The 23463-nt window shown below is 44.3% G+C and overlaps 1 protein-coding gene and 1 pseudogene across 4 annotated transcripts in view; both read left to right on the top strand.

The window, feature by feature from the left end:
* Positions 1-23463, top strand: part of Cluap1 (clusterin associated protein 1) — a 33758-nt gene that overhangs the window by 3317 nt on the left and 6978 nt on the right. For all 4 annotated transcript variants that reach the window (XM_028894809.2, XM_028894810.2, XM_037200607.1 and 1 more), the window contains exons 2-10: positions 1181-1292; positions 3003-3087; positions 4310-4489; positions 7465-7560; positions 9616-9699; positions 13757-13890; positions 17731-17872; positions 19223-19295; positions 22275-22382. In XM_028894809.2, coding sequence (XP_028750642.1) covers positions 1181-1292; positions 3003-3087; positions 4310-4489; positions 7465-7560; positions 9616-9699; positions 13757-13890; positions 17731-17872; positions 19223-19295; positions 22275-22382 — 1014 coding nt within the window. The remainder of the gene's footprint in view (positions 1-1180; positions 1293-3002; positions 3088-4309; positions 4490-7464; positions 7561-9615; positions 9700-13756; positions 13891-17730; positions 17873-19222; positions 19296-22274; positions 22383-23463) is intronic.
* Positions 15216-15311, top strand: LOC114710649 (annotated as a pseudogene).

The following is a 23463-nucleotide window of genomic DNA, read 5'->3' as shown; positions in this document are numbered from 1 at the left end:
GTCAACTGCAAACTGGCCCTGAGCAGGTTCCAGGTTCCACTCTCGCCCTGTAACAAGGATTCTGACTCCACTGGCTTTTGTTGTTTGTTTGTGTTGTTCTTGAGGCAGGGTTTCATGTAGTCGAGGCTGGCCTCTCACTCACTATATAGCAGAGGATGACCTTGAACTTGGGATCCTCCTGAGTTGATTTTGGATTTTAGTCAGTGCTGGGGATGGACTCCAAAGCTTCCTGACCACCAAGCGAGTGCTCTGCCATCTGGACTACAGCACCCTTCCTTGTTTCTTTTTCTTTTTGTTGTGTTTTGTTTTAAGACTAAGTCTCCCGTTGAGCAGTCCTGGATGGCCTGGAACTTGCTATGTAGATCAGGCTGGCCTCAAAATCACAGGGATCTCTCTTCTGTTCTCTGTGCCTAGCTATTTGTTTTTTGAAATAGGGTTTTGTTTTTTGTTTTTTGAGACAGGGTTTTTCTGTGTAGTTATAGATGTCTTGGAACTCACTCTGTAGATCAGGCTGACCTCGAACTCACAGAGACCCACCTGCCCTTGCATCCCTAGTGCTGGGATTAAAGGTGTGCACCACTACCACCCAGTAGTTGTTTTCATTTCTAAATCCTGCTTTCTTTCAAGCAGTGTAGCTTTTTTTTCAGGTGCTCACAACTTAGAATATTACTATTTACTAATCTGTTTCTATAGTAAATCTAAATACTACATATAGTTCAACCATTCTCTTAAAATTTCTCTGAATATGAGGTAACTGTCTTTAAAATTTGTCATGAAATCATAAATACTCACTGAATATAACAACATATAATCTTTAACTTCATCCTACCTAGGCTCTCCCATAAATAACCACTATCAACATTTTTTTCTTATGATGTTTTATGAGGCTAGGTAGTTTTTATTTTGTATAGAAATTAAAGCCTCAGATATGCCCTAAGCCCCATTTCTTTGAAGAAAATCTATTCCATTGAACATAGGTGTTTTTCAGGTGATGGATTAGATACTGTAAATTCTAATCTCCCTTGCTTTTCCTCTTATAGAGTTGATGGATTTGGCACCTTGAGTGGACATTATGTTGGGAAGAACCAATAAGAAGAAAAAGCAGAGACAATAAGATTAACTACTCTCCAAAGAGTTGCCATTTGACAGGACTGACTGAATTGTGTTTTATATTGGACAGATTTCACAGAGATGATGAGAGCCTTGGGATACCCACGACATATTTCTATGGAGAATTTCCGCTCACCCAACTTTGGGCTCGTCTCTGAAGTGCTTCTGTGGCTTGTGAAAAGGTTAGACTGCACTTTATTCACATCTCAGCATGAATAGTTGGTTTCATTCAGTCACTAACTGGGATCTGGAAACTGTTGTGATACAAAAGGAAGAATATAGTTCACTCTACATAGGGTGGACGTAGTTGTAATTTGTGAAAAATCACCAGAGTTGCCAGACATGATGGTGCAAGTAGATCTGTGAGTTCCGGGTCAAGCTGGTGGCCTACATATCAAGTCCCAGGACAGCTAGGGCTACATAGCGAGAGACCCTCTCTCAGATTTTAAAAATTGAAAGAAAGATATCGCCAGAGTTTAAAGAACGTGAGAGGAAGTGACTGTCCTCACCACAACATGGCGGGGACCTTGTACACTCAGAATAGACTGCAGGAGAAGTATTGCAGATGTGGCTGGAGAGCTGGCTCAGCGTTAGGAGCATGTACTGCTCTTGCAGAGGACCTGAGTTTGATTCTCAGCACTCACGTTGGAAGGCTCACAACTGTGTATAACTCCAGCTGTGGGAGGGCCTCACACCTCTGACATCAGTGGGCGCCGGTAGTGATGTGCACATGCTTACACATGGACCCCCACATACACATAATTAAAAATAAAAAACTAAAAACCCAAAACAAGAAATAGTGTAGATTTTTCACTGTGTTAAAAGTCTTATATGATAAGGATTGGCAACCTTTTGTGTTAAGAACCAGAGAGTAAATATTGTATGTGTTGTTACACACAAAATTCAGTCTACATGATGTATCTGTTGACTGTTCTGGAGTTACAGTCAGTTGTGAGCCGTCGGACATTGGTGCTAGGAACTGAGTGCAGGTCCTCGGCAAGAGCAGTGTGTGCTCTTCAGCCACTACCCCAGCCCCTTCTCTTTGCTTTTAAAATGTAAAATCCATTCTTACCTTTCAGACTATACAGATACAGGCTGCGAGTCACAGTCTTCTGAGCCTTGGTGAATTATCAGTAAATAAGTAATTTCAGCAACTGCTATTTCCTAAAGTGAATTGTTTAGCTCTCATGTCTATCTTGGGCCAAGGGCTATCAGCCTGAGTCAAAATCTTGGCTATTTTCTTAAGAGTTGGAAGTTTGAGATAGATTTAGTTTGTAGTCTGAGTCCCATATTTGGTTTGGTTACAGCTTCATCTGTCTCCACACACATGACCCACATGTATGAGCGGAGATCAGAGGACAAGGTTGTGGAGTTGATTCTCTCCTTCTAGGGATTGAACTCAGGTGTCTAGGCTTATACAGCAAGCCTCTTTACCTGCTAAGCATGTGTGAATACACATAAATGTGTGGGTTCATGCTAACCCCACATACATGTGGCGGTTAGAGAATAGTTAGTTTTCCCTTTGCACTATGTAAGTCCTGGAGGTTGAACTCTGATTGCTAGGCTTGGTAATAAGCCTGTTTATCCACTCAGCCATCGAGTGCTCTGTCACTTAATCTCATTCTTGGGTTGGAATTTGCTCCTTGAGTATTTTGTTTGCTTTTGAAGTTTTTCTTAATCATATTGCCTTGAGTAGCAATACTCAATCATCTACTTTCTCTTTAATGGACCTTTTTTGCCTTGTTTGTTTGGTCGCTTTGTTTGGCTTTCTTATATTTTAGGTAAACTCACTGAGATCTGCCTGCTAAGTGCTGAGATTATAGGCCTGCACCCTTACACCTGACTTTAAGGAACTTTCTGTTGTATTGGCTCATGCTTGTTTTTTCTGACAGATATGAGCCACAGACTGACATCCCTTCTGACATTGAGACCGAACAAGACCGAGTTTTCTTCATTAAGGCAATTGCCCAGTTCATGGTTAGTTCACAGTTATTTTATAGACTTGTCAAATAAGTTAGAAAAAGATGAATCCTATCTGAGACGGTTTTTGAATTGAGTATTGTTTGCTTTCTAAAACCATACACTGCCAGTTTTCTGTGGAGCCGTTTCACCAAAATATGTGTGTGTATGTGTGTTGACTCATTGCTTGTTTGGTTTTGTTTGTTTATTTTTGGATGAGTAATCTGTTTTATGGTTCAAAAATGTTTAGATCATGAACTTATACAGAGTAAAATGACTTTCTGCCTTGTCTGTCCTGGGCTGAGTTCCAATCACAATAACCACTAGTTAAAACTGAGTCCACAGTTTGTTTATGCATATTTAAACAAATCATAATGCATATTTATATCAATAATATTTATCTTAATTAAATATTAATAATAATAATATGCATATATATTTCCTGTTACACATGCTGTGTAGTGTCTTGCTTTTTTCACTTAGTAGTATATTTTGCAGAACTTTCCAAATGCATATAGAATTTCCTCTCTTACACTTGAGTTAATATTGCTTACATGAATATCCCTCAATTATGATATTTGTATAGGTATTTAGATAGTTTATAACCTTTGCTATTTGAAAGAATTCTGTTACAAATAGCCTGTGATTTTCATTTTGTCTGTAAGTTTATGCTTAGAGTTAGTTCTTAGAATTAGAATTGCTAGGTCAAAGATAAATGCATTTGGAGCCGGGCAGTGGTGGCGCACGCCTTTAATCCCAGCCCTCGGGAGAGGCAGAGGCAGGCGGATCTCTGTGAGTTTGAGGCCAGCCTGGTCTACCAAGTGAGTTCCAGGAAAGGCACAAAGCTACACAGAGAAACCCTGCCTCGAAAAACCAAAAAAAAAAAAAGATATATACATTTGTAGTTTGGGTGTCTTTTTCTAAGGTTCCACTTTATCACAATATGAGATACTTACAGTATGTTTTATCCTTAACCACTGAGTTGTATCAGTAGCTGGCAGAGACATTTTCAAATTACCTACATGAGATTTGGACGATACCTGAAAAGGGCCTTAAACTTTGAAGTAGAGTATGGGAGAGCACATTGTAATTCCATTGCTTAGAAGGATAAGACAGGAGACTTGAGAGTTTGAATCTAGCTTCAACAGCTATATAGTGAGTTTCAGGCCAGCCTGGATCACATAGTAAGACCCTGTCTGAAGAAAAACATCAAAACAGAACTTTGTCTATCTCAAAACAGGCCACAAAGGCACATATAAAACTCAATACTAAGAAGCTTTATCAAGCAGATGGGTATGCCGTGAAAGAACTGTTGAAGATCACATCTGTTCTTTATAATGCTATGAAGACCAAAGGGATGGAGGGCTCTAACATAGGAGAGGAGGATATCAGCAAATTCAAGTTTGATCTTGGCTCTAAGGTAAGGATGGCGGAGTCTGTGCCTAGGGAATGCTCCTTTCTCAGACTGGCGGTGGGGTGTGTATGACTTGCAGCACCCCTTTCCTTACTGGCTGACTCAGGCCATTCTCCAGTCTGTGGTAACAGTTTGTGCTCATTAATGTGGGGATGGAAGCAAAGTCAAAAAAATCTAATTGTTTTAAAGCCTGATTTTATCAGATTGTATTTAAGCAATGAGGTTACAGGTATAAACCAAGAGGGCTGGAGGAATCAGACTGTGAGCAAAGATAAAGATGCGGAAGGTCTGATGCAGTTCAGTACCCTGGAGAACAGCAGAGCAGTGTGGGAATGGAGTGTGTGAGGGCCAGGACTGTCATAAATGGGGCCATCAGTGGGGCCTCCGGGGAGATGACAGCTCTGCAGAAGTGAGAGGGGAGGGGTGGGCATGGGAACTAGTGTCCCGAGACCAGAGTGTGCTTTGCAGAGTTGAGGAAGAGTGGAAGCCCTCTGGTGGAAGCAAGCGCTCTGGGAAAAGCCCGTGACTTTCATTCTGAGGCGGACAGTGGGGTTTTCAGCAGACATGTATATAAGCTTTGGATTTCCTCTCAGCCAAACAAGGTGGCATGCCCCTGTATTCTCAGCTGTTTGGGAGGCTGAGGCTGAAAGGCCCCTTGAGCCCCAAAGTTTTCGGCCAGTCTTGGGGATTAGAACGTCCACATCTCAGAAAAGGTAAGAGCCAGGGACATAGCGGGTGGAGCTGACTTAGCGCTGAGCTGCCAGGCCTCTGAGCGGCTTGCGGAAGCAGCAAGCCAGAGAAGGCTAAGTTGTCCTTCGCTTACCATGGTGGTAGACAAGACCAGACTAGAGGAAATAATAGCTGTTCATTTCATCTCTGCCCATAGAATGGGCACCTATCTGTTTAGGACCAGAGTCCCCAACAAGGCTCTGGAAATCCCACAGATCTGAGATGGGGAGAAGGGTCAAGAAGAGAAAACTAAGCCAGGCAGTGGTGTTGCACGCCTTCAATCCCAGAACTCGGAAGGCAGAGGGAGGAGGAACTCTGAGCTCAAGGCCACCCTGGTCTACAGAGTGAATTCCAGAACAGCCAGGGCTACACAGAGAAACAAACAAACAAAAAAAGTGGAAAACCACTAGGCTATGGTGTTAGGACGGGAAAGTTTATCTTCAGGGCTTTCTCACATCTTGCCATAAAAAGGCCTCAGCAGAAGCAACTAAAGAGGTTCTCAGAGGGCTGGGTGACGGTGGCACTCGCCTATAATCCCAGCACTTGGGAGGCAGAGGCAGGTGGATCTCTGTAAGTTCGAGGCCAGCCTGGGCTACAACAGAGTGAGTTTCAGGACAGGCTCAAAAGCTGCACAGAGAAACCCTGTCTCAAGAAGGGAAAAAAAAAAAAAAAAAAAAGTGCAAGGCTCAGCTAGGAAACTGAGGAATGAAAACCCCAGCTGAGAACACACACATCAGTCTGGTGCCATGACAGCTCTTCGCAGAGGCCTGCCACAGGAAGCATTGTGATTATCGTGCTTACACACGCAGGTACAAGCCAGAGCCCACAGTCGAGGTTCAGACATGGTTGAAACTTAATTTATGTGTAGGCACACAGCGTCACAGGGGGCAAGAAGGCCAGAGGTTAACTGGGACTCGATTCTCTTCTTCCAGCATGTGGGTCCTTGTCAGCAGGTGTGGTGGCAAGCACCTCTGTGCCAGCCGAGCTGTCTCACCAGCCCAAATCCTGGCATGTTTTAATGGTAGATTTATACGGGTCTGGGTATGAATTGAGGTAGATGAGATACTGTGTTGCCAGACTTGATGTGCTGATGTGCTAGGGCCGCATCTGAGCTGTATTCTTCAGAAGCCACTGGCCGAAGTAGCTAGCTTAATCAAGAAAACGAGCTCTAGTATTATTTAATTGTTTTAGTAACTTAAAGATGAAACTAGCCAGTGTGGCTAGTGAGATTTTTGTTCTGAGTTTGGCTGCGGATGCGTTAAGCTTGTGGGTCCCTTTGGGTGTACCTAGCCAGTGGTTTGTGTGTGATGCTGGAGCTGCGAGTTCGAAGGCATCAACATGCCGGAATTCAAACCGTGGGGTTAGAAGTGTCTGTCAGAAAGGAGAAGTCAGACACTGAACCCTAACCATACCACTGTTGAGAAATGAAAACAGGTAAATCGTAGAGAGAAATGTGGGTACTTGCTGCCAGTCAGGCAGGAAAAGTAGGAGCAGCTGGAGGGAGGTACCCTGGGCCTTAAGAGGACAAGCCAGAATGGGAGGTGGAGGGGACACAGGGTGGGACCAGAGAAAAGGGAAGGAAGTAATCTGCTGAGAGTTACCAAGGCGAGTTGTTGCTGGCAGGTTAACCTGAGAGAGATGGCAAGGGTTACTTGTTCATAAAAAGGAGAGAGAGCAAGGACTTCTGCCGAGGTTTGGAGTCCCTGGGATTTAACACACTGAGGAAGAAGGGGACATGCAGACCCTAAGAAAGTCTGAATGCGGAGTCATCGTCAGCGTGGTTGGCATCATCTTCCTGCCAGTGGTCCCTGGAGTGGCTCATGAGATTCTAAGTACTTAGCAGACTGACCTCCTCTGGTGCCATAGCAGCTCTTTGAAGGAAAGACTACGGCCTTGGCCTTGGTCGCTACAGTAGAATGTCTCTCAGGCTGCCCCTTTGGTCCTTATGTTAGAGACCTGGTCCAAACAGAAGCATTCTTTTGCTTTCTTTTGCTTATCCCTCGTAGTTGTGAATTCAGTTTGACTTCACATTTGGCTTTCTGAGAGACCAGATGTCCTGAAATTGGTCCCATTTGAACTTAGTGTTTCCTAGGTTTGTGTCCTAGGATCTGAGTTCTACGTAATAGATAGGGCTGCTGAAACGCATGCTCTGTAGTCATATACCTGTCGGAAGGAAATGATTGAGGTTCACAGAGTGGCAGCTCAATGCCTGTTGGATAATGAGGATTCTGTATTTGCAATTTTCCTTCCAGATTGCAGATTTGAAAGCAGCCAGACAGCTTGCTTCCGAAATCACTGCCAAAGGAGCATCTCTGTATGACTTGCTGGGCAAAGAGGTTGAGCTGAGGGTAAGTAGTGTTCAGTTAAGGAATGAAAGTTTTCTTTTGCGTCTTGTCCTATAGATCTTCCAATTTTTAATCAACTATACCTGATTAAGTGGGTTAATGTGTAGGAAATGATATAGGATATGAACCCTTTGCTGATTCTAATGGACACTGGCGCCACCACTGGTTTTAATTTTTTTAATTAAAAATAATTTTTTCATACAATATATTCTAATCATATTCTTTCCCCTCCTCCAACTTCTTCCAGATCTCCCCTCCCTTACATACCCAACTTCATGGTTTTTTTTCTAAAAAGCAAAAGGCAACCAAAACAAAAAGCATGGAGTCCATTTTGTGTTGGCCAACTAATCATGAGCATGAGGCCTGCCCTAGCGTGGTTAACATACACAGTGTCACTCCATTGGAGAAAGCCGATTCTCCTTCTCCTGATGGCTATCGATTGCAAACAGCCCCTCGGTTAGGAGGGGCACTTCCCGTGCTTTGGTTGTTAGTGTCTTTAGCTTCTAGCTCGGGGCTGGCAGACACATGGCATGAGCTGTGGCTCTCTTCCTGTGCCTCTTCTCTGCATTGTTCTCAGTAGTTCACTTCTCACCCCCTGGCTCCTAGGACTCCCTGCCCCAGACTTCCCCAGCGAGCTTTATAAAACTGGCTCTCCTGCTGGTGTCACTGTTATGGAATGTGACCTGGGCATTAGGAGTGTCAAATGTTTCCCAGGTGATTATAACAAAAATCTGTGGCCAGTGATCTAAGCAGCACTTCTGGGTAGCTGGAGGAAGATGTTGTTATGAAACTTGCTAACTTGCTGTCCAGTGTCAATCATGCAGTGTACACCATCTATTCCGTTGAAAGCAGCTGGTTAAGCATGGTTCCCAGACTTGGCTGAACACTGGACACACCCCCCATGTCCAGGCTGTTTTAATACTACAAGTCTGCATCAGGTTTTGACAAAACAGCAGTCTGGGAACCACTGGGTTAAGAAGAACAGTGCTGTGGCGTCCTTGTGTGTACACACGGTGTGTGTGTGTGTGTGTGTGTGTGTGTGTGTGTGTGTGATTAAAGCATGCATTCCCGTCTGACGTGTTTTACTGTAAGCAGACTTGATTTCCTTGCCCTCTTTCGAGTGTGTCAGCCTCCATTGCTCTGTTACTTTTCCATTCTGTTGTGATAGCCGACTTCCATTCTACGCTAGGGACGAGCCGAAGCGGAAGCTTAGATTCAGGGGCTGGTGGGTACACAGACAGCAAGCTGTCCAGTGGTTAGTCTTCATGGGGTGCGTCATCTGAACAGAAGCAAATTTAGGAGTGAAGGTAATGGATGTTAATTTCATGTTTGTCGTTGGGCTTTGGGTCTTGAGCTGAAAATGAAGACTTGGAGTCTGAGGAGAGCCCACATAGGCATTGGAGGGCATTATAGAAGGTGATGATGAGAGGTGTTTTATTTGTTTGGTTTTTTTTTTTTTTTGTTTTTCGAGACAGGGTTTCTCTGTGTAGCTTTGTGCCTCTCCTGGAACTCACTTGGTAGCCCAGGCTGGCCTCGAACTCACAGAGATCCACCTGGCTCTGCCTCCCAAGTGCTGGGATTAAAGGCGTGTGCCACCACCGCCCCGGCAAAGATTTATTTATTTATTATGTATACAGTATGTATGACTGCAAGCCAGAAGAGGGCACCAGATCTCATTACAGATGGTTGTGAGCCATCATGGGGTTGCTGGGAATTGAACTCAGGACCTCTGGAAGAACAGTCAGTGCTCTTAACCTCTGAGCCATCTCTCCAGCCCCGAGAGGTGTTTTATACAGAGATGTGAACTAGTGTGAAAGTTTGCTGTTTATTTTTTTGTTATGTCAGAGATTGAATTCCAGGCCTTGTGCATGGTGAACCATAGTCCCTAGCACTGTGTTAAACTTTGGAGAATTAGGAAGTTTGGGAGTCGGAGGGTGGGAGTTTCATGTTCAAGCACATCTTAGGAAACAGCAAGGCTCTCAAGAAAAAAAGTTGTCAGCTAATAGGAATTAAAAACTGAATTTGTTGCAAATGTGTAAGTTACTTTCTCTCTCCTAGGAACTGAGAACAGAAGCCATTGCTCGACCTCTAGAAATAAATGAGACTGAAAAAGTGATGAGAATTGCAATAAAAGATATCCTGGTAAGACTGCACTGCTGCTGTTTGTTTTTACACCTGGGACGCCACAACATAGGATTTCCTGTGCGTCAGACAGGAGGACGGGGGCCTAGAAGCGAGAGACTGAGGGAAGTCAGAGGGTATTTCAGGATCCCTGTATTGTAGCCACTGCTTTTCCTAAAGCGAGAGACTGAGGGGAGTCAGAGGGTATTTCAGGATCCCTGTATTGTAGCCACTGCTTTTCCTAAAGCGAGAGACTGAGGGAAGTCAGAGGGTATTTCAGGATCCCTGTATTGTAGCCACTGCTTTTCCTAAAGCGAGAGACTGAGGGGAGTCAGAGGGTATTTCAGGATCCCTGTATTGTAGCCACTGCTTTTCCTGGAGCGAGAGACTGAGGGAAGTCAGAGGGTATTTCAGGATCCCTGTATTGTAGCCACTGCTTTTCCTAGAGCGAGAGACTAAGGGAAGTTAGAGGGTATTTCAGGATCCCTGTATTGTAGCCACTGCTTTTCCTAAAGCGAGAGACTGAGGGGAGTCAGAGGGTATTTCAGGATCCCTGTATTGTAGCCACTGCTTTTCCTAGAGCGAGAGACTGAGGGGAGTTAGAGGGTATTTCAGGATCCCTGTATTGTAGCCACTGCTTTTCCCTTCCGAGGTAAAAGCACTTTCTCAAGTTGTTAAAATTCACCAGTTTTAAAGTAATCAAACAGTTCTTATTTCAAGATTTTGATGAATATTATCCTATTTTATTTAGCCAATTCCTTGCTGCTGGGCACTTAAACGATTTCCAGGCTTACTTTTTGTCTCTGTGTAGAGAAGGCTTTAGAACTCGGGGCCTTGTATAGGCTAGATAAGTACTTTACCACTGAGCCACACCGGAGCCCTTCATTCTAAGCTGCACTGTACGGGTAGAACGTTCACCGTCCTTTCCTGCTCACCCACTGTCAGTTAGGTGCTGTTAGAGATGCGAACATCATCCATTCTGTGTACATATCTACCATCACACACACTTAGCTCTGAGTACACTAGCACCTGGACCCTGTCTTTAAAATGCCATTCTCCACTAATGAGAGCCAGGGAGCCCAGGAAAAGTGGCTCGTTCCAGGGCTGGTAGGAGAAGTAGAACTTCTTACTGTGCCAGGAGGAAGGGAGGTGTTCAAAGGTTACCAGGAGTCTGTAGGAGAGACATGGTGCCAACCTGAGGGGCTTCGACTGACCAAGCCAGGGACTGTTTACACATCAACATAAATGAATTACAGTAGTTTATTTTATAGTATAGATCAGTGAAAGAGAAAACAGTCAATTCTCAAATTAAAAAATGCTTCAAGGAAGCTACCAATACAATACTTTTTTTTTTTTTTTTTTTTTTTTTTTGGCTTTTTAAAAGTTTCTCTGTGTAGCCCTGGCTGTTCTGTAGACCAGGCTGGCCTCGAACTCAGAGGTCCACCTGCCTCTGCCTCCTGAATGCTGGAATTAAAGGTGCGCACCACCACATTTGGCTTTACAATATTTATTTACAAAGAGAAAAAGCAAGTTCTTATGGAGAAGCCTAGCATCACCACTCAATCAAGTGAGGAAATGAAGCATCATAATTAAATAATTTGAAATTATGACACCTCATAGGATGAAGTCTTTTCTGTGATATTCCTGCCAAAGATGCATAATCTGAATCTATCAGACAAAGCCAGAGCATTCTATCAATTAACTGGCTGATGCTTTCCAAAAAGTAAGGTCATGAAATCCAAGGAAAGCTGAAGAGCATTCAGGACTGTGGACCACCACAGGGATGTGACAGCAGCCTGCCATGGCGGTTCCTGTGGACTGTGGCTAATTCCCTCGTGCAAGCAGGGATTCAGGGTTGAGCCTGACAGGTGACAATGGCCATGTGCTGTGCTCATGTCTGGTTTTCATGTCTTTAGTAGGAACGCAAAGGATTGAAGGTGATTGGACATCAGTCACTGGCAGTTTCCCCTCCCTTAGATCAGGAGAAAGTGCTTTATCTTATAGTCTGTCTTTTCATGAAATGTATGATTACTTCTAAACTTAAAAATCTGTAAATAGCCTCATTTTATGCATGCCAGTATTCTGAGTCAAGTGAACATGGCCAAACATGCTGTCGTCACTGAATGTAGAGATGGTCCTCTAGACGGGGCAGTGTCTGCTCCTTAGTGGCCAGCTCTGTGAGCTCTTCATTGGCAGAAAGTATTTACCTCTGATGCTTGGTAATTCTAAAAGCAAAAGCAAAGTGACAGCATGGGTACTTAGACAGGATTGAGTACCAGCCCATCGTCTCAGAAAGCTGAAGTGTTTGTTTCCACACTGATTTTTCTTACTTGAGGAACAGATAACAGACTTTAAGGTTAGATCAATTCCCTAAGCTGCACTGTGACTTTGAATCAGAGAAGAGTCATTATCAGCAAGGGTTGTTGATTAAGGGTACTGGAGAGATGGCTTAACGGATAAGAGCACATACTGCCCTTCCAGAGACCCAGGTTCAGTTCCCAGCACCTACATGGCAGCTCACAGCCACCTGAAACTCCAGCTCCAGGGAATCTGATGCTCTCTATTCTGGCTTCTGTGGGTACCGCACTCACATGTTCATAGACACACACAAACATATACAATGTGCATAATGTTTCTTTCAATCTCAAAGAGAGCCAGGGGATGGTGGTGCATATCTTTAATCCCAGCATTCAGGAGGCAGAGGCAGGAGGATCTCTGTGAGTTCAAGGCCAGCCGGGGCTACAGAGTGAGTTCCAGGAAAGGCTCTAAAGCTACAAAGAGAAACCCTATCTCAAAAAACAAACAAATAATAAATAAATAAATAAATAAATAAATAAATAAATAAATAAATAAATAAATAAGAAACTATTGAGTAAGGACCCACCTTCCTATTAAAATGAATTTACATTTGTATTGGATTTTGTAAAAAATTTCTTTAGAGTGTGTCAGGGTTTTGAGACTGATCCTTAGGCACACAAAAAATTTCCACAGAAATGATTAGTTAACTTGCACCAAGTAATGAAGCCATAAATTCACTGTCAGTAATTATAGTTTCAAAAGATGCCCTATCTCTGAGAATCTTGGAGAGTGTCTAGTATTCTGTTTTTTTTTTTTTTGTTTGTTTGTTTGTTTGTTTGTTTTGTGGCTCCCATGGTTTGCAGAGACCTGCCAGTAAACAGCCCAAGAAACCTTTATGGTGTATTAACGCATGTGCAGAGTACCAGAGTGCATCCCGCCTTGCCATCAAGAACTTCATGCTGGGTTGGGCAGTCAGAACATGGGAGGAGGTTCATACACACCCAGGCCGTGCTCCCGATTCCTGTGTAGCTCAGTTGGTGCTCTGAACGCCCAGGCCCCCAGCAGCCGCTTCTCAGAGCGAACTGAAGCCAGCCCACTTGTTCTCACCACGCCCCCTTCACTCCAACCTGCTCTTAGAAAGACAGGAGTGCCTGTGACTGTAGCCAGTGATCTGTGACCCCTTCGGTGCCAGCAGCCCAGAGCTTCGGGCCATTGTGCCTAGACCCTCTTCCAAAGCACGTCTCACCAGAAGAGCTAGTTGCTGCTGTGGGGGCCGCTTCTGCACTGACTCCACCAATAAAGCAGTCTCTCCACTTATTTTTAGGGTTTTGTGTTGGGTTCCCTTCTGAGCTAACTGTGTGTGTGTGTATGTGTGTGTCTCCATTCCCTAGGTCGATACTTTGTAACCAGGGAGCAGCCCAAGTGAAGGCAGGCTGGCAGTGCTAATTGATCAGTCCTAACCAAGCAGGCTGGACACAGATCCTAGGCCTCTCTGTCTTTATTAGGACATTCTTCTTTCGACTTTTGTTTCCTTCCGTGCACAGAAACACTCACTTTTCGTGAAGAGAACGGCAGTTTTTCCGTCTGTGTGTCCTCCTTTTACTCCTGTCTCTGGAATAGTTTGTTAGCTAAGTTGCAGGGGGGTGGGGGAGTGTTTGTTGGTTTGCTTTTGTGCATAGATTGTGTGGGGTTGCTTTGCCCAGAGTATTAAGGAGTTCTGTGCCTAGAGTCAGGTGACAGCCCTCCCCGCACTTACCTTACTATTTCCTATTCAATGTAGGCACAGGTGCAGAAGACTAAAGACCTGCTCAATAATGTGGCCTCTGACGAAGCTAACTTAGAAGCCAAAATTGAAAAGAGGAAATTAGAACTGGAAAGAAATCGGAAGCGACTACAGACCCTACAGAGTGTCAGGTAGAGTGAGCAGCAGCTGTCTGTGAAAGGTGGAAATAAGGTTGAAAGAATGTAAGTGCCATTAGCTGTTCAGGCATCAAAAAGCAGCGTCACACCCAGAGACCCCATGTCGCATTTCTCTTCTGCTTGTCCTAAAAGCAGACCGCTGTACATCTCTCACTCTCTGTATTGATTCCAGGAAGTCTGCAGCATAGCTGAACTCCGCAGCCTCTATAAAGTTTTTGTGGTTTCTTGGAATATGAGACAGTAAATCCAGATGGTGGTAATAATACTGGGTGTGGCCTTCTAAAATCTTATCATAGATGAAATTGAAACAGCACATATGTCCATCTTTTGGTTTGAATAGATTTGAGAATCCTCACCTGTCAGCACGTTATCTTGCATGCCTTTGCCTCAGTGGAACAGCCGTCGTCCTGGGGAGTAGAGGGTAACAGTGGCCCAGAACATCGTCTGTGTCATCGGGACCTTTGTGTGTGCCTCATATTTTCTTTGTGCGCCTCTCTTTCCTTGGTTTATATTGTCCATCCTTGGCCGCAATGTGTTCTGCTTTTCTTTTCACAGTCTTGGGAGAGAGCATTGGCAAACAGCAGGCACCAAGGGCAAGGCACCCAGGGTCCTCCCAGTCACACCGGACCTTGCTCTTTCCTCTGCTGAAGTCACTGCTCACTTACAAAGTCATCTTTAAAGCATAATTCATTCTAGTTAAAGCCCTAAATCATGTCTGTTTGTTTTTCAAAACAGGATCTCACTGTGTATATCTGCTGGCCTGGAACTCACTCTGTAGCCCAGGCTGGCCTCGTACTCACAGAGTTCTGCCTGCTTCTGCCTCCCGAGTGCTGGGACTAAAGGTGTGTGTCACTGTGCCCTATAAGTCCTTTTTAATAGATAAGTTGCTTTATTCTAGTTTAAAAGATAAATGTTCTCATTCCCTGTCTGTTTCAACCTCTGTCTTAGTTACTTTTCTATTGCTGTGGCAAAAGTCACCATGACCAAGGTTACTAAAGAAAGAAAGCATTCAGCTGGGCTCATGGTGTCAGAGCATAGAGTCCTTGATGGAGCAAAGGCATGGCGGCAGGAACAGCTGAGAATTCACACCTTGATCTACAAGCAGAAGAAAGAGAACACTGGGAATAGAACAGTCTTTGAAACCTCAAAGCTTGCCCCAGTGACACACCCTCTCCAATTAGGCCACACCTTCTCATCCTTCCCAAACAGTGCCACCAACTAGGGACCAAGTATTCAAATATATGAGGCTATGGGGGTCATTCTCATCCAAACCACCACATTCCCTACTCCTTGTGTTATTTTAAAAACTGTTTCAGGTGTTTGCTCGGGCAGTACATATACTAAATGGAACAATAGAATTAGAATGGCCCCTGCACAAGGGTGATTTGCAGATTGGTGAAGTGTTCCATATTTTTGGCCTGGGTTCTCTTGATGCCATGGACAAGCATCTCAGCAGCCAGAACCAATCAAAGTGGCCCAAGGAGTTTCGGGGGCTGTGCGGGAGAAAAGGTCTGTCCACAGTTTGTGTTGATTGCTGGCACCCAGCATTCCTATCAGGACATTGGTGCCAAGGGCTTAACCTAAGTCCAGACTGCGATGTACTCGGGGAACATAAAATTGAAAAGAGAACATACTCAGCTCAGGTGGAAGGTGGTGACCGCAGCCTCCATCCATATGAGAAGCAGCTTTTCTGAAAAGACATCCTGTTGATGTAACCAACCGTCTTATTAAATAAGAAACACAGAAACAATGTAAAAGAGAAAGTCGAGAGGTCAGAGCTCAGAGCTAAATCTCACCCTTCCTTCTGCTGTCCCAGCTTCGCGAAAAAAGACCTACTTCCTGTCGGTTTGTTTTTTTATAGTATGTCGTTCTGCCTTCTCATTGGTTGTAAACCCAAACACATGACTGCCTCGTCACTGTCTGAATGTACAGCCCCCTAGGTCTTAAAGGTATATGTCTCCAATGCTGACTGTATCCCTGAACACACAGAGATCTTATGGGATTAAAGGCGTGTGCCACCACCGCCACACTCTTGCTATGGCTCTAATAGCTCTGACCCCCAGACAACTTTATTTATTAACATACAATCAAAATAATATTTCAGTACAATTAGATTACCACCACAACATCCAGAAAATGCCTTGAAATTTTCAAAAAAAAAAAAAAAAAAAAAAAAATTGGGGGGGGGCCTGTTTCAGTCGCCCAACTCCTGGGCTAAAGGGACCCTTGTGTCTTAGGTAGTATACATACAACCCCTGCATGTATACCTGTGTACATGTGCATGTGGTGGATGCAGAATCCAGCAGAAGGTATCAGATCCCATTCACCTGGAGTTACAGATTATGAGCTGCCAGGTGGGTGGTGGGAAGTGAACCCTTATCCTCTGGAAGAGCAGCCAGTGCCCTTAACTGCTAAGACGTCTCTCCAGCCCCTCATTATATTTTTTAAGAGCAGAGTTTTCCCACTAAGATCAGTAACAAAGCCAGACATGATGTCCCATGCCTGTAATCCCGGCACTCAGGAGGAGCAGGGAGGAAAGGAAAAGAAAGGGAAGAGAAAATTAACCCTAAGAGGAAAAAAGAAAATTTATCCAACCAGTTGAAAAAGGTTTATGTTACAGGTTTTAAATTTTATTTTGTTTTAAAACAGCTCTCATTTTTAGTAGCCTGTTTACCTTTGTGGAAGACTATGTTTTGTCATGTCCATAGGAGAGTATTATACCAACTAAGATAATGTGTATGTTCAATTTACTGATTTTTGAGCCAGCAGTGGTGGCACACACCTTTAATCCCAGCACTTAGGAGGCAGAGGCAGGCAGATCTCTGTGAGTTCGAGGTCAGCCTGGTCTACAGAGCGAGATCCAGGAAAGGCACCAAAGCTACACAGAGAAACTTTGCCTTGAAAAACCAAATAGATAGATGGATGAATAGATAGATAGATAGATAGATAGATAGATAGATAGATAGATAGATAGATAGATACATAGATACATAGATAGATACATAGATAGATAGACAGACAGACAGACAAACAGGCAGACAGGCAGACAAATAGATAAATAAATAACAGATAACTTACTGATTTTGAGAAATGTGTGTGGCACATGACTATGTTAACCTTATTGGACCCTGTAATCCATTGAAGTGAAATCCACAAAATTACTTGCTAATAGATTTACTTTTTAATTTTTATTAAAAATATAAATTCTTGGCTGGATATGATGATATACACTTATAATACCAGTACTTGGAAGACAGAGGTAGATAGATCTTTGTGAGTTCAAGGCCAGCATGACCTACATAGAGAGTTCCAGACCAGTCAGAGCTACATAGTAAAACCCTGTCTCAAAAAATACATGCACACACATACTCATTTCTATCTATATATTTAGGGAAGTCTGGAAGGGGCTTAACATGGTGGCACACATGTGAAATCCGAGGACTCAGGAAGCTGATCAGGATTCATGAGTTCAGGACAGCCTAGGCTACATGAGACCCTATCTTTAAAAAAAAAATTTTGAGAAAATTATGTTGCATCCAATGCATGTAGTTGGTGGTTTATAAGTAATTTTTTTATATAATTCTCCTATTTTCAGGGTTTATTTTTTCAGGTTTTTATAAAGAATACATGGTTAAAAACATAACTTCATTTGATGGGTAGGAAGGAGAAAAGTGAATTCTTTTTAAGCAGTTATCAGAGTGGAGGACCTTGTGTATTAGAGGTTTCATGAATAACTGAAAGACAGTCATGGTGATGGAAGTTGGAACTCTGAAATACAATTTTCAAACTCCTGAGATTGATTAACTCACTTTTTATTTCATTTGCTCATTTTAGGCCAGCCTTTATGGATGAGTATGAGAAGATTGAGGAAGAATTGCAAAAGCAATATGACATTTATCTAGAGAAATTTCGGAACTTGGCTTACCTGGAGCAGCAACTTGAGGACCATCACAGGATGGAGCAGGAGAGGTTTGAAGTGAGTCCCTGGCTCGTCTACAGACAGGCCCTGCTGGGGTGGGTGCCACTGTCGTCTGAGCCGTATCGGTTTGTATGTGTCGCTGTACGAAAATACGGCTCTACAGACTGCAGAAGACTGTGTTTGCTGACTACACAGCATGGATTCTTAGTTGTCAAATATTTGATGTGTTGTCAGAGTTTGGGCAGTGGGAAGTGAAATGGTCACCTGACCTGTGTAGTGACCTGGAAGGGCCCACGTTTGCGTTGCTCTGTCCCATGCCTAATACAAGGGCATTTTGTAATGCTTACAATCCCAAACAAAACTTCAAAGCCAGTTGTTTAGTTTCGTTGGTGGTTTGCATTTGTGCATGTTTGTGTGTTACGTGTACATGTGTATGTGCATGTGTAAGGGCGCATGTCCCTATAGAGGCCAGAAGTTCACATCTGGTATCTTCCTTTTCTGCCTTATATATTGATTCCGAGTCTATATTTGAATCCAAAGCTTGCCCATTTGAAGGGTGGGGAGGCCAGTGTCTTGCTGTGTTGCCCAGATCAGCCTCTTGCTTCAGCGTCCTGAGTGCAGGGACTGTACCATACATGTCACCATGCCCAGCTTAATCAGGGCTCCATTTGACAACACACCTGACATACTGCCTCCTTCTGGCCATTCACCAGGAACTAAGACCAGTATTTCCTTGTGACCTTGCCCTTCTGACCTGTCCATTAGCATCTTTAGATTGGAGTAGTATGCAGTACAGGCAGAAACATGGAAACAGTTCTTTCTTTTCTTCTGAGCGGAGAACTGTGCCTATCTGTGTTGGACACATTCCTGTGTCCACTGCCCTTGCAGGCACTCATGGTGGCCTTGGGTTGTGTCACTCATTTCTTTCACAGTTCTAGTGGTCGTGGGAGGAGGGGATGGGCCAGAGCATCATTCTCACGGGCTGCTGGGTAGATGGCAGAGCAGGAGCACAGGTTCAGGGACCTCACAGGTTGCTTAGGTAAACTTTGTAAAAGTTTTTAAAAATTGATGAGTGTCTGTTTTGTGTATTGGTATTTTGCCTGCATGTATGTCTGTGCACCGTGTACAGTGCCCTCAGAGGCCAGATGAGGAGGACATCAGATTCCCTGCACTGGTGCTTACAGATGTTTATGAGCCACTGTGTGGGTGTAAGGAATGAGCCAGGGTCCTGGGGAGGAGCAGCCAGTGCCCTAAACTACTGAGCCATCTCCTCCGAAGGTCTTTTTTTTTTTTTTTTTTTTTTTTTTTTTTGTCTCCGTGTGACAAACCCTGCAGTATTCACAGTGGTGCAGAGTCAGACCGTCCACCAAAGGCCGTCATTCTGAATCTGGTCTTTCTCCCCCATAGGAAGCGGAAAACACTCTCCGTCTAATGCAGAATAAGCTGAAGGAGGAGGAGAAGCGGCTGCTCAAGAGTGGAAGTAAGGCTGCTGTTCTCGTCCACTTCAGGAAGGTGCTGTGGATGTAAGGGTTCTGCCCGGTGCATGCGTGCGTGCGTGCGTGCGTGCGTGCGTGCGTGCGCAGCTGTGAGTGTGCAGCTGTGAGTGTGCCGTGGAGCGCATGTTGAGGGCAGAGGACAACTCTGTGACTGGTTTTCTGTCCCTGCACCTTGATGTGAATTCCTGAGAATCAGACCCAGGTCAGCAGGTTCGTGAGACAGGTATGCAGGGAGTTACATTCCTATGGCAGTTACTTACGTTTTACAAAACATTTTGTTTTCTTTAGTTTTTCCTCTCAGATTTTTTATTGTGATAAGAACAATGATGATGTTTGACCTCTTCAACATGAACAAATCCGTCATTGTTGACTAGAGGTGCAAAGACATTCTCTGAAAGCCGTTTTCTCACAGCTGGTGTATCAGGTGCCATTGGAATTTACTCAGAAAGCTTCCTTCTCACAGAGACAGGAATGACAGGCGCGGGTCTGCACAGTCCTCTGTGTACACGTTAGGTGTTAGGGCTGTTAGGTTGGCGTTTCTGTGCACTCCCAACAGCAGGAGCGGGTGTGTCTCTGACTCTTTGGCCTGCTCTTGAGACTCTTTTCCTCTACTGGGTTACTTCCTTGTGCAGCCTCGATGTGAGGGCTTCCCCTTGTCTTACTGTGTCATGTTTTGTCCTGTTTGGCTGTCATCTCTTGGAGACCTGCTCTTCTCTGAAGAGGAAATGAAGGTGGAATGGATGGGGTTGGGGAGGTGGGGGTAGCTCGGAGGAGTGGAGGGAAGGGAACTATGGTTGGGATGTGTTGTATGAGAGAAGAATATTTTCTTCTAGGTTTGTTTGTTTTTGTCTTTCGAGATAGGCTTTCTCTGTGTAGTCATCCTGGCTGTCCTGGAACTCACTCTGTAGACCAGGCTATCCTCAAACTCAGAGATCCACCTGCCTCTGCCTCCTGAGTGCTGGGATTTAAGGCGTGGATATCAGGTATAAAGCAAAGAACAATCAGACTGCAGCCCACAGAACCAGGGAAGCTACATAGCAAGGGGGACCCTAGGATGACTGTGACTTATAATAAGTTTTGGTTTTACTCAGTCACTGGGCAAGCCTCAGTGAAACATTTCACTGTTAGGATAAGAATTTGTACCGCATCAAGTTGATAATAGAAAAATAAATAAAAAAATAAACCCCTCAAGTGAGAGCTCAGGGCCATCCTCCTCCACCCGCTGTATCGGGTGTTGGATGGCTGACCAAGCTTGCTTGTTTTGTTAATAAAAACCTCTGTGTGCTTGAAAAAAAATCTATATTGCATTTAATATCATCATTTTTGTGGATGAAATAAGAAGGAAACTGAATGGTGGTTTTGTGTTATAGTTGTTAATTATGTTACTATGGATCAGTTCTCTGAATAAAGACTTTTAGATGTAGTTTTCAAAGTGATCTTGAAGGACACTCTTTGAGGCACTGTCAAGCTTCCAGGCTTTCCCTTCCAAGCTGAAGGACACAGCTCTTCTTGTGACTAAAGACAGCAAGTCACCTTCCCCTAGTGCCCAGGTGGATACAGTTATCCCATACAGGCACAAAGCAGAGCCTTTGGAAGACCAACAACTGCTGGGTTTCCAGGCTGCCTTCTAAGTCAGTGTCAGGCCAGGGACTGGGAACCCTCCAAGTCCCCTTCCCAAACCCCCATCATGCCCTGGGTTTAGTAAGGCTCTAGGCAGTGAGAGCTGCTTCTTCCCACTATAGTTTGTCTCTGTTGGTTCTGTCTAGAAAATGTTCCTCTTGCAGGCACAGAGTCTACGAACAAGTATTTCTAAATGTATAGAGAGTGATTTCGGGGCTGGAGAGATGACTCAGTGATTAAGAACTCTTGCTGCTCCAGAGCACCCAGGTTCATTCTCCAGCACCTACACAAGGTAGCTCACAACTGCCTGCCGCTCCAACTCCAGGGGAGCCCACCATCCTCTTCTAGTCTCTTCAGGCCTCCCCACACATGTGGCATGCAAACACATGCACACACACACACACACACACACACACACACACACACACACACACAGAGAGAGAGAGAGAGAGAGAGAGAGAATTTTTAATTCAAAAAAGTGATTGTTCTTGACAAAAAAGATTGCACTGAAAATAGCCTTTTATAGAGTACATGCATGAACCCCCCCAATAAATAAATAAATAGCCTTTTATAGAGTACATGCATGAACCCCCCATAAATAAATAAATAGCCTTTTATAGAGTACATGCATGAAACCCCCCAATAAATAAATAAATAGCCTTTTATAGAGTACATGCATGAGCCTCCCCCCCCCCATAAATAAATTTCATTTTAAAACAGCTTTTCTAATTAGCTCTGTGTGTGTGGTGTTAGGGATTGGACCCAGAGCTTTGTAGAAGAAAAGTACATGCTCTCGCACTGAGCCCCAAGCCCGCCCACCCAATGCATGCCTTTATACTAGAATTTTCTGCAGTGAAGAATGTCCTGTGAGCTAGTCACTTCAACACTTTCCTTCTCAGACAACCCACTCTGGCCCAGGCCTAGGCTCCCTCCTCTCCACCCTGCTCTGTTCTGTTTCATCCAGCTTCCATTCTTTATCTCTGTTAGGATCAAGGCTCTTGAGTTAGTAACGTAGCCTGGCAATGGACAGAGTGGCTTCCCCTGTTAACCAAGGCTTCCAGCTACCTTGACAGCTAGCTACTCCGTTTGTCATAAAGCTTTTAAGGCATCTGGACCAATTCTCTTTGCTTTGTAAAATTGCTCTAAGCAAATACAGCATATTATGATCTGTATTAACACTTCACTAAGTACCTGAGAAAATCCAGGGGTCTCATGAGATCTAACAAATGAAAAGGGCTGAGGAAGGCAGATGCATTTCTACTGAGTCTTCGTAGATAGACTGGAGACGTTTGGCTGTATTGAAAGAATTGTTCCTTTCCTCTGCCCTCTGCTGTCCCTGTCAGGTAATGATGACTCAGACATAGACATCCAAGAGGACGATGAATCGGATAGTGAGCTGGAGGAGAGACGGCTGTCTAAGCCTCGCACAGCCATGGAGGTGCTCATGCAAGGTAGTGTAACTCCTGATGCTCAGCCGCCTTGTCTGTTTCTCAGAACACCAAGGGCAAAGTTGGGGGGTGCTGCTTAGCATGAGGTCCACGAGGTCCTGTGAAGGGTCCCTGGCAGGGTCCTGTGAAGGGTCCCTGGCAGGGTCCTGTGAAGGGTCCCTGGCAGGGTCCTGTGAAGGGTCCCTGGAGCCATTCCTGTGTCCATTTATTTTATTCTTCAGGATCTGTCTCTCAAACTGCTTGTTGGTAATCATTGTCTCTAACAGTCCTTTTGTTCAAATTCACAAAGTACCTCAAGATGACCTTGAACCTGATCCTCCTGCTCCACCGCTTAGGTGTCGGGATTACACACACACCACCATGCTCAGCACCTATAATGTTCGTCTTTGTGACCCTGGGAATAGCTGATTCACATTTGTGGCTTGGAGTATCCCACATATACCTCAGAAATGGCCTATGGAACTGAGCTCTGTATTCTTCTCATTTGGGGTCTGCAGTTATATCTTGTGGCCAAGGAATTAACACAGAGTGAAGGGATCACATGAGTTCCTCTCATAAAAACCATTTTAAAAATGGGGTCTTCCTCATGTTCCACTTCAATCTAGAGGGTCATAGCTAGCTTTCAGGGGCTTTGTCCTTACAAATTGACTTTCCATGCACATGTAAGATACATACACACATACTGTCAGACATAGGTAAAAAGATCATCTGAAAATTCTTTAACCTAACTGGGACCAGATTTGCATCATGATTCTATAACTAACTTTTATTCTGAAAAGTAAGTGCACTGGGGCTGGGGAGAAGGCTCGGTCAGTGAGATGCTTGCTGTGCAAGCGTGAGAACCTGGTTCGATTCCCAGCACCCAGGTAAGAAGCCATGCGTTGCCATGCCTATCTGAAATCCTCGCTCTGGGGAGGTGGAGACAGGAGGATCACTCAGGCTTGCTGACCAGCCAGTCTTACTGAATCAGGTCTCAAAAAAATAATATGGAGCCAGGTGGTGGTGGCACACACCTTTAATTTCAGCACTTGGGAGGCAGAGGCAGGAGGATCTCTTAAGCTGGAGGCCAGCCTGGTCTACAGAA

The sequence above is a fragment of the Peromyscus leucopus genome, chromosome 8b, assembly GCF_004664715.2.
Source record: "Peromyscus leucopus breed LL Stock chromosome 8b, UCI_PerLeu_2.1, whole genome shotgun sequence".
In the NCBI taxonomy this organism is placed as follows: domain Eukaryota; kingdom Metazoa; phylum Chordata; class Mammalia; order Rodentia; family Cricetidae; genus Peromyscus; species Peromyscus leucopus.
Note: the sequence above shows the minus strand (reverse complement) of the source record. Positions and strands in the feature narration are given on the sequence as shown.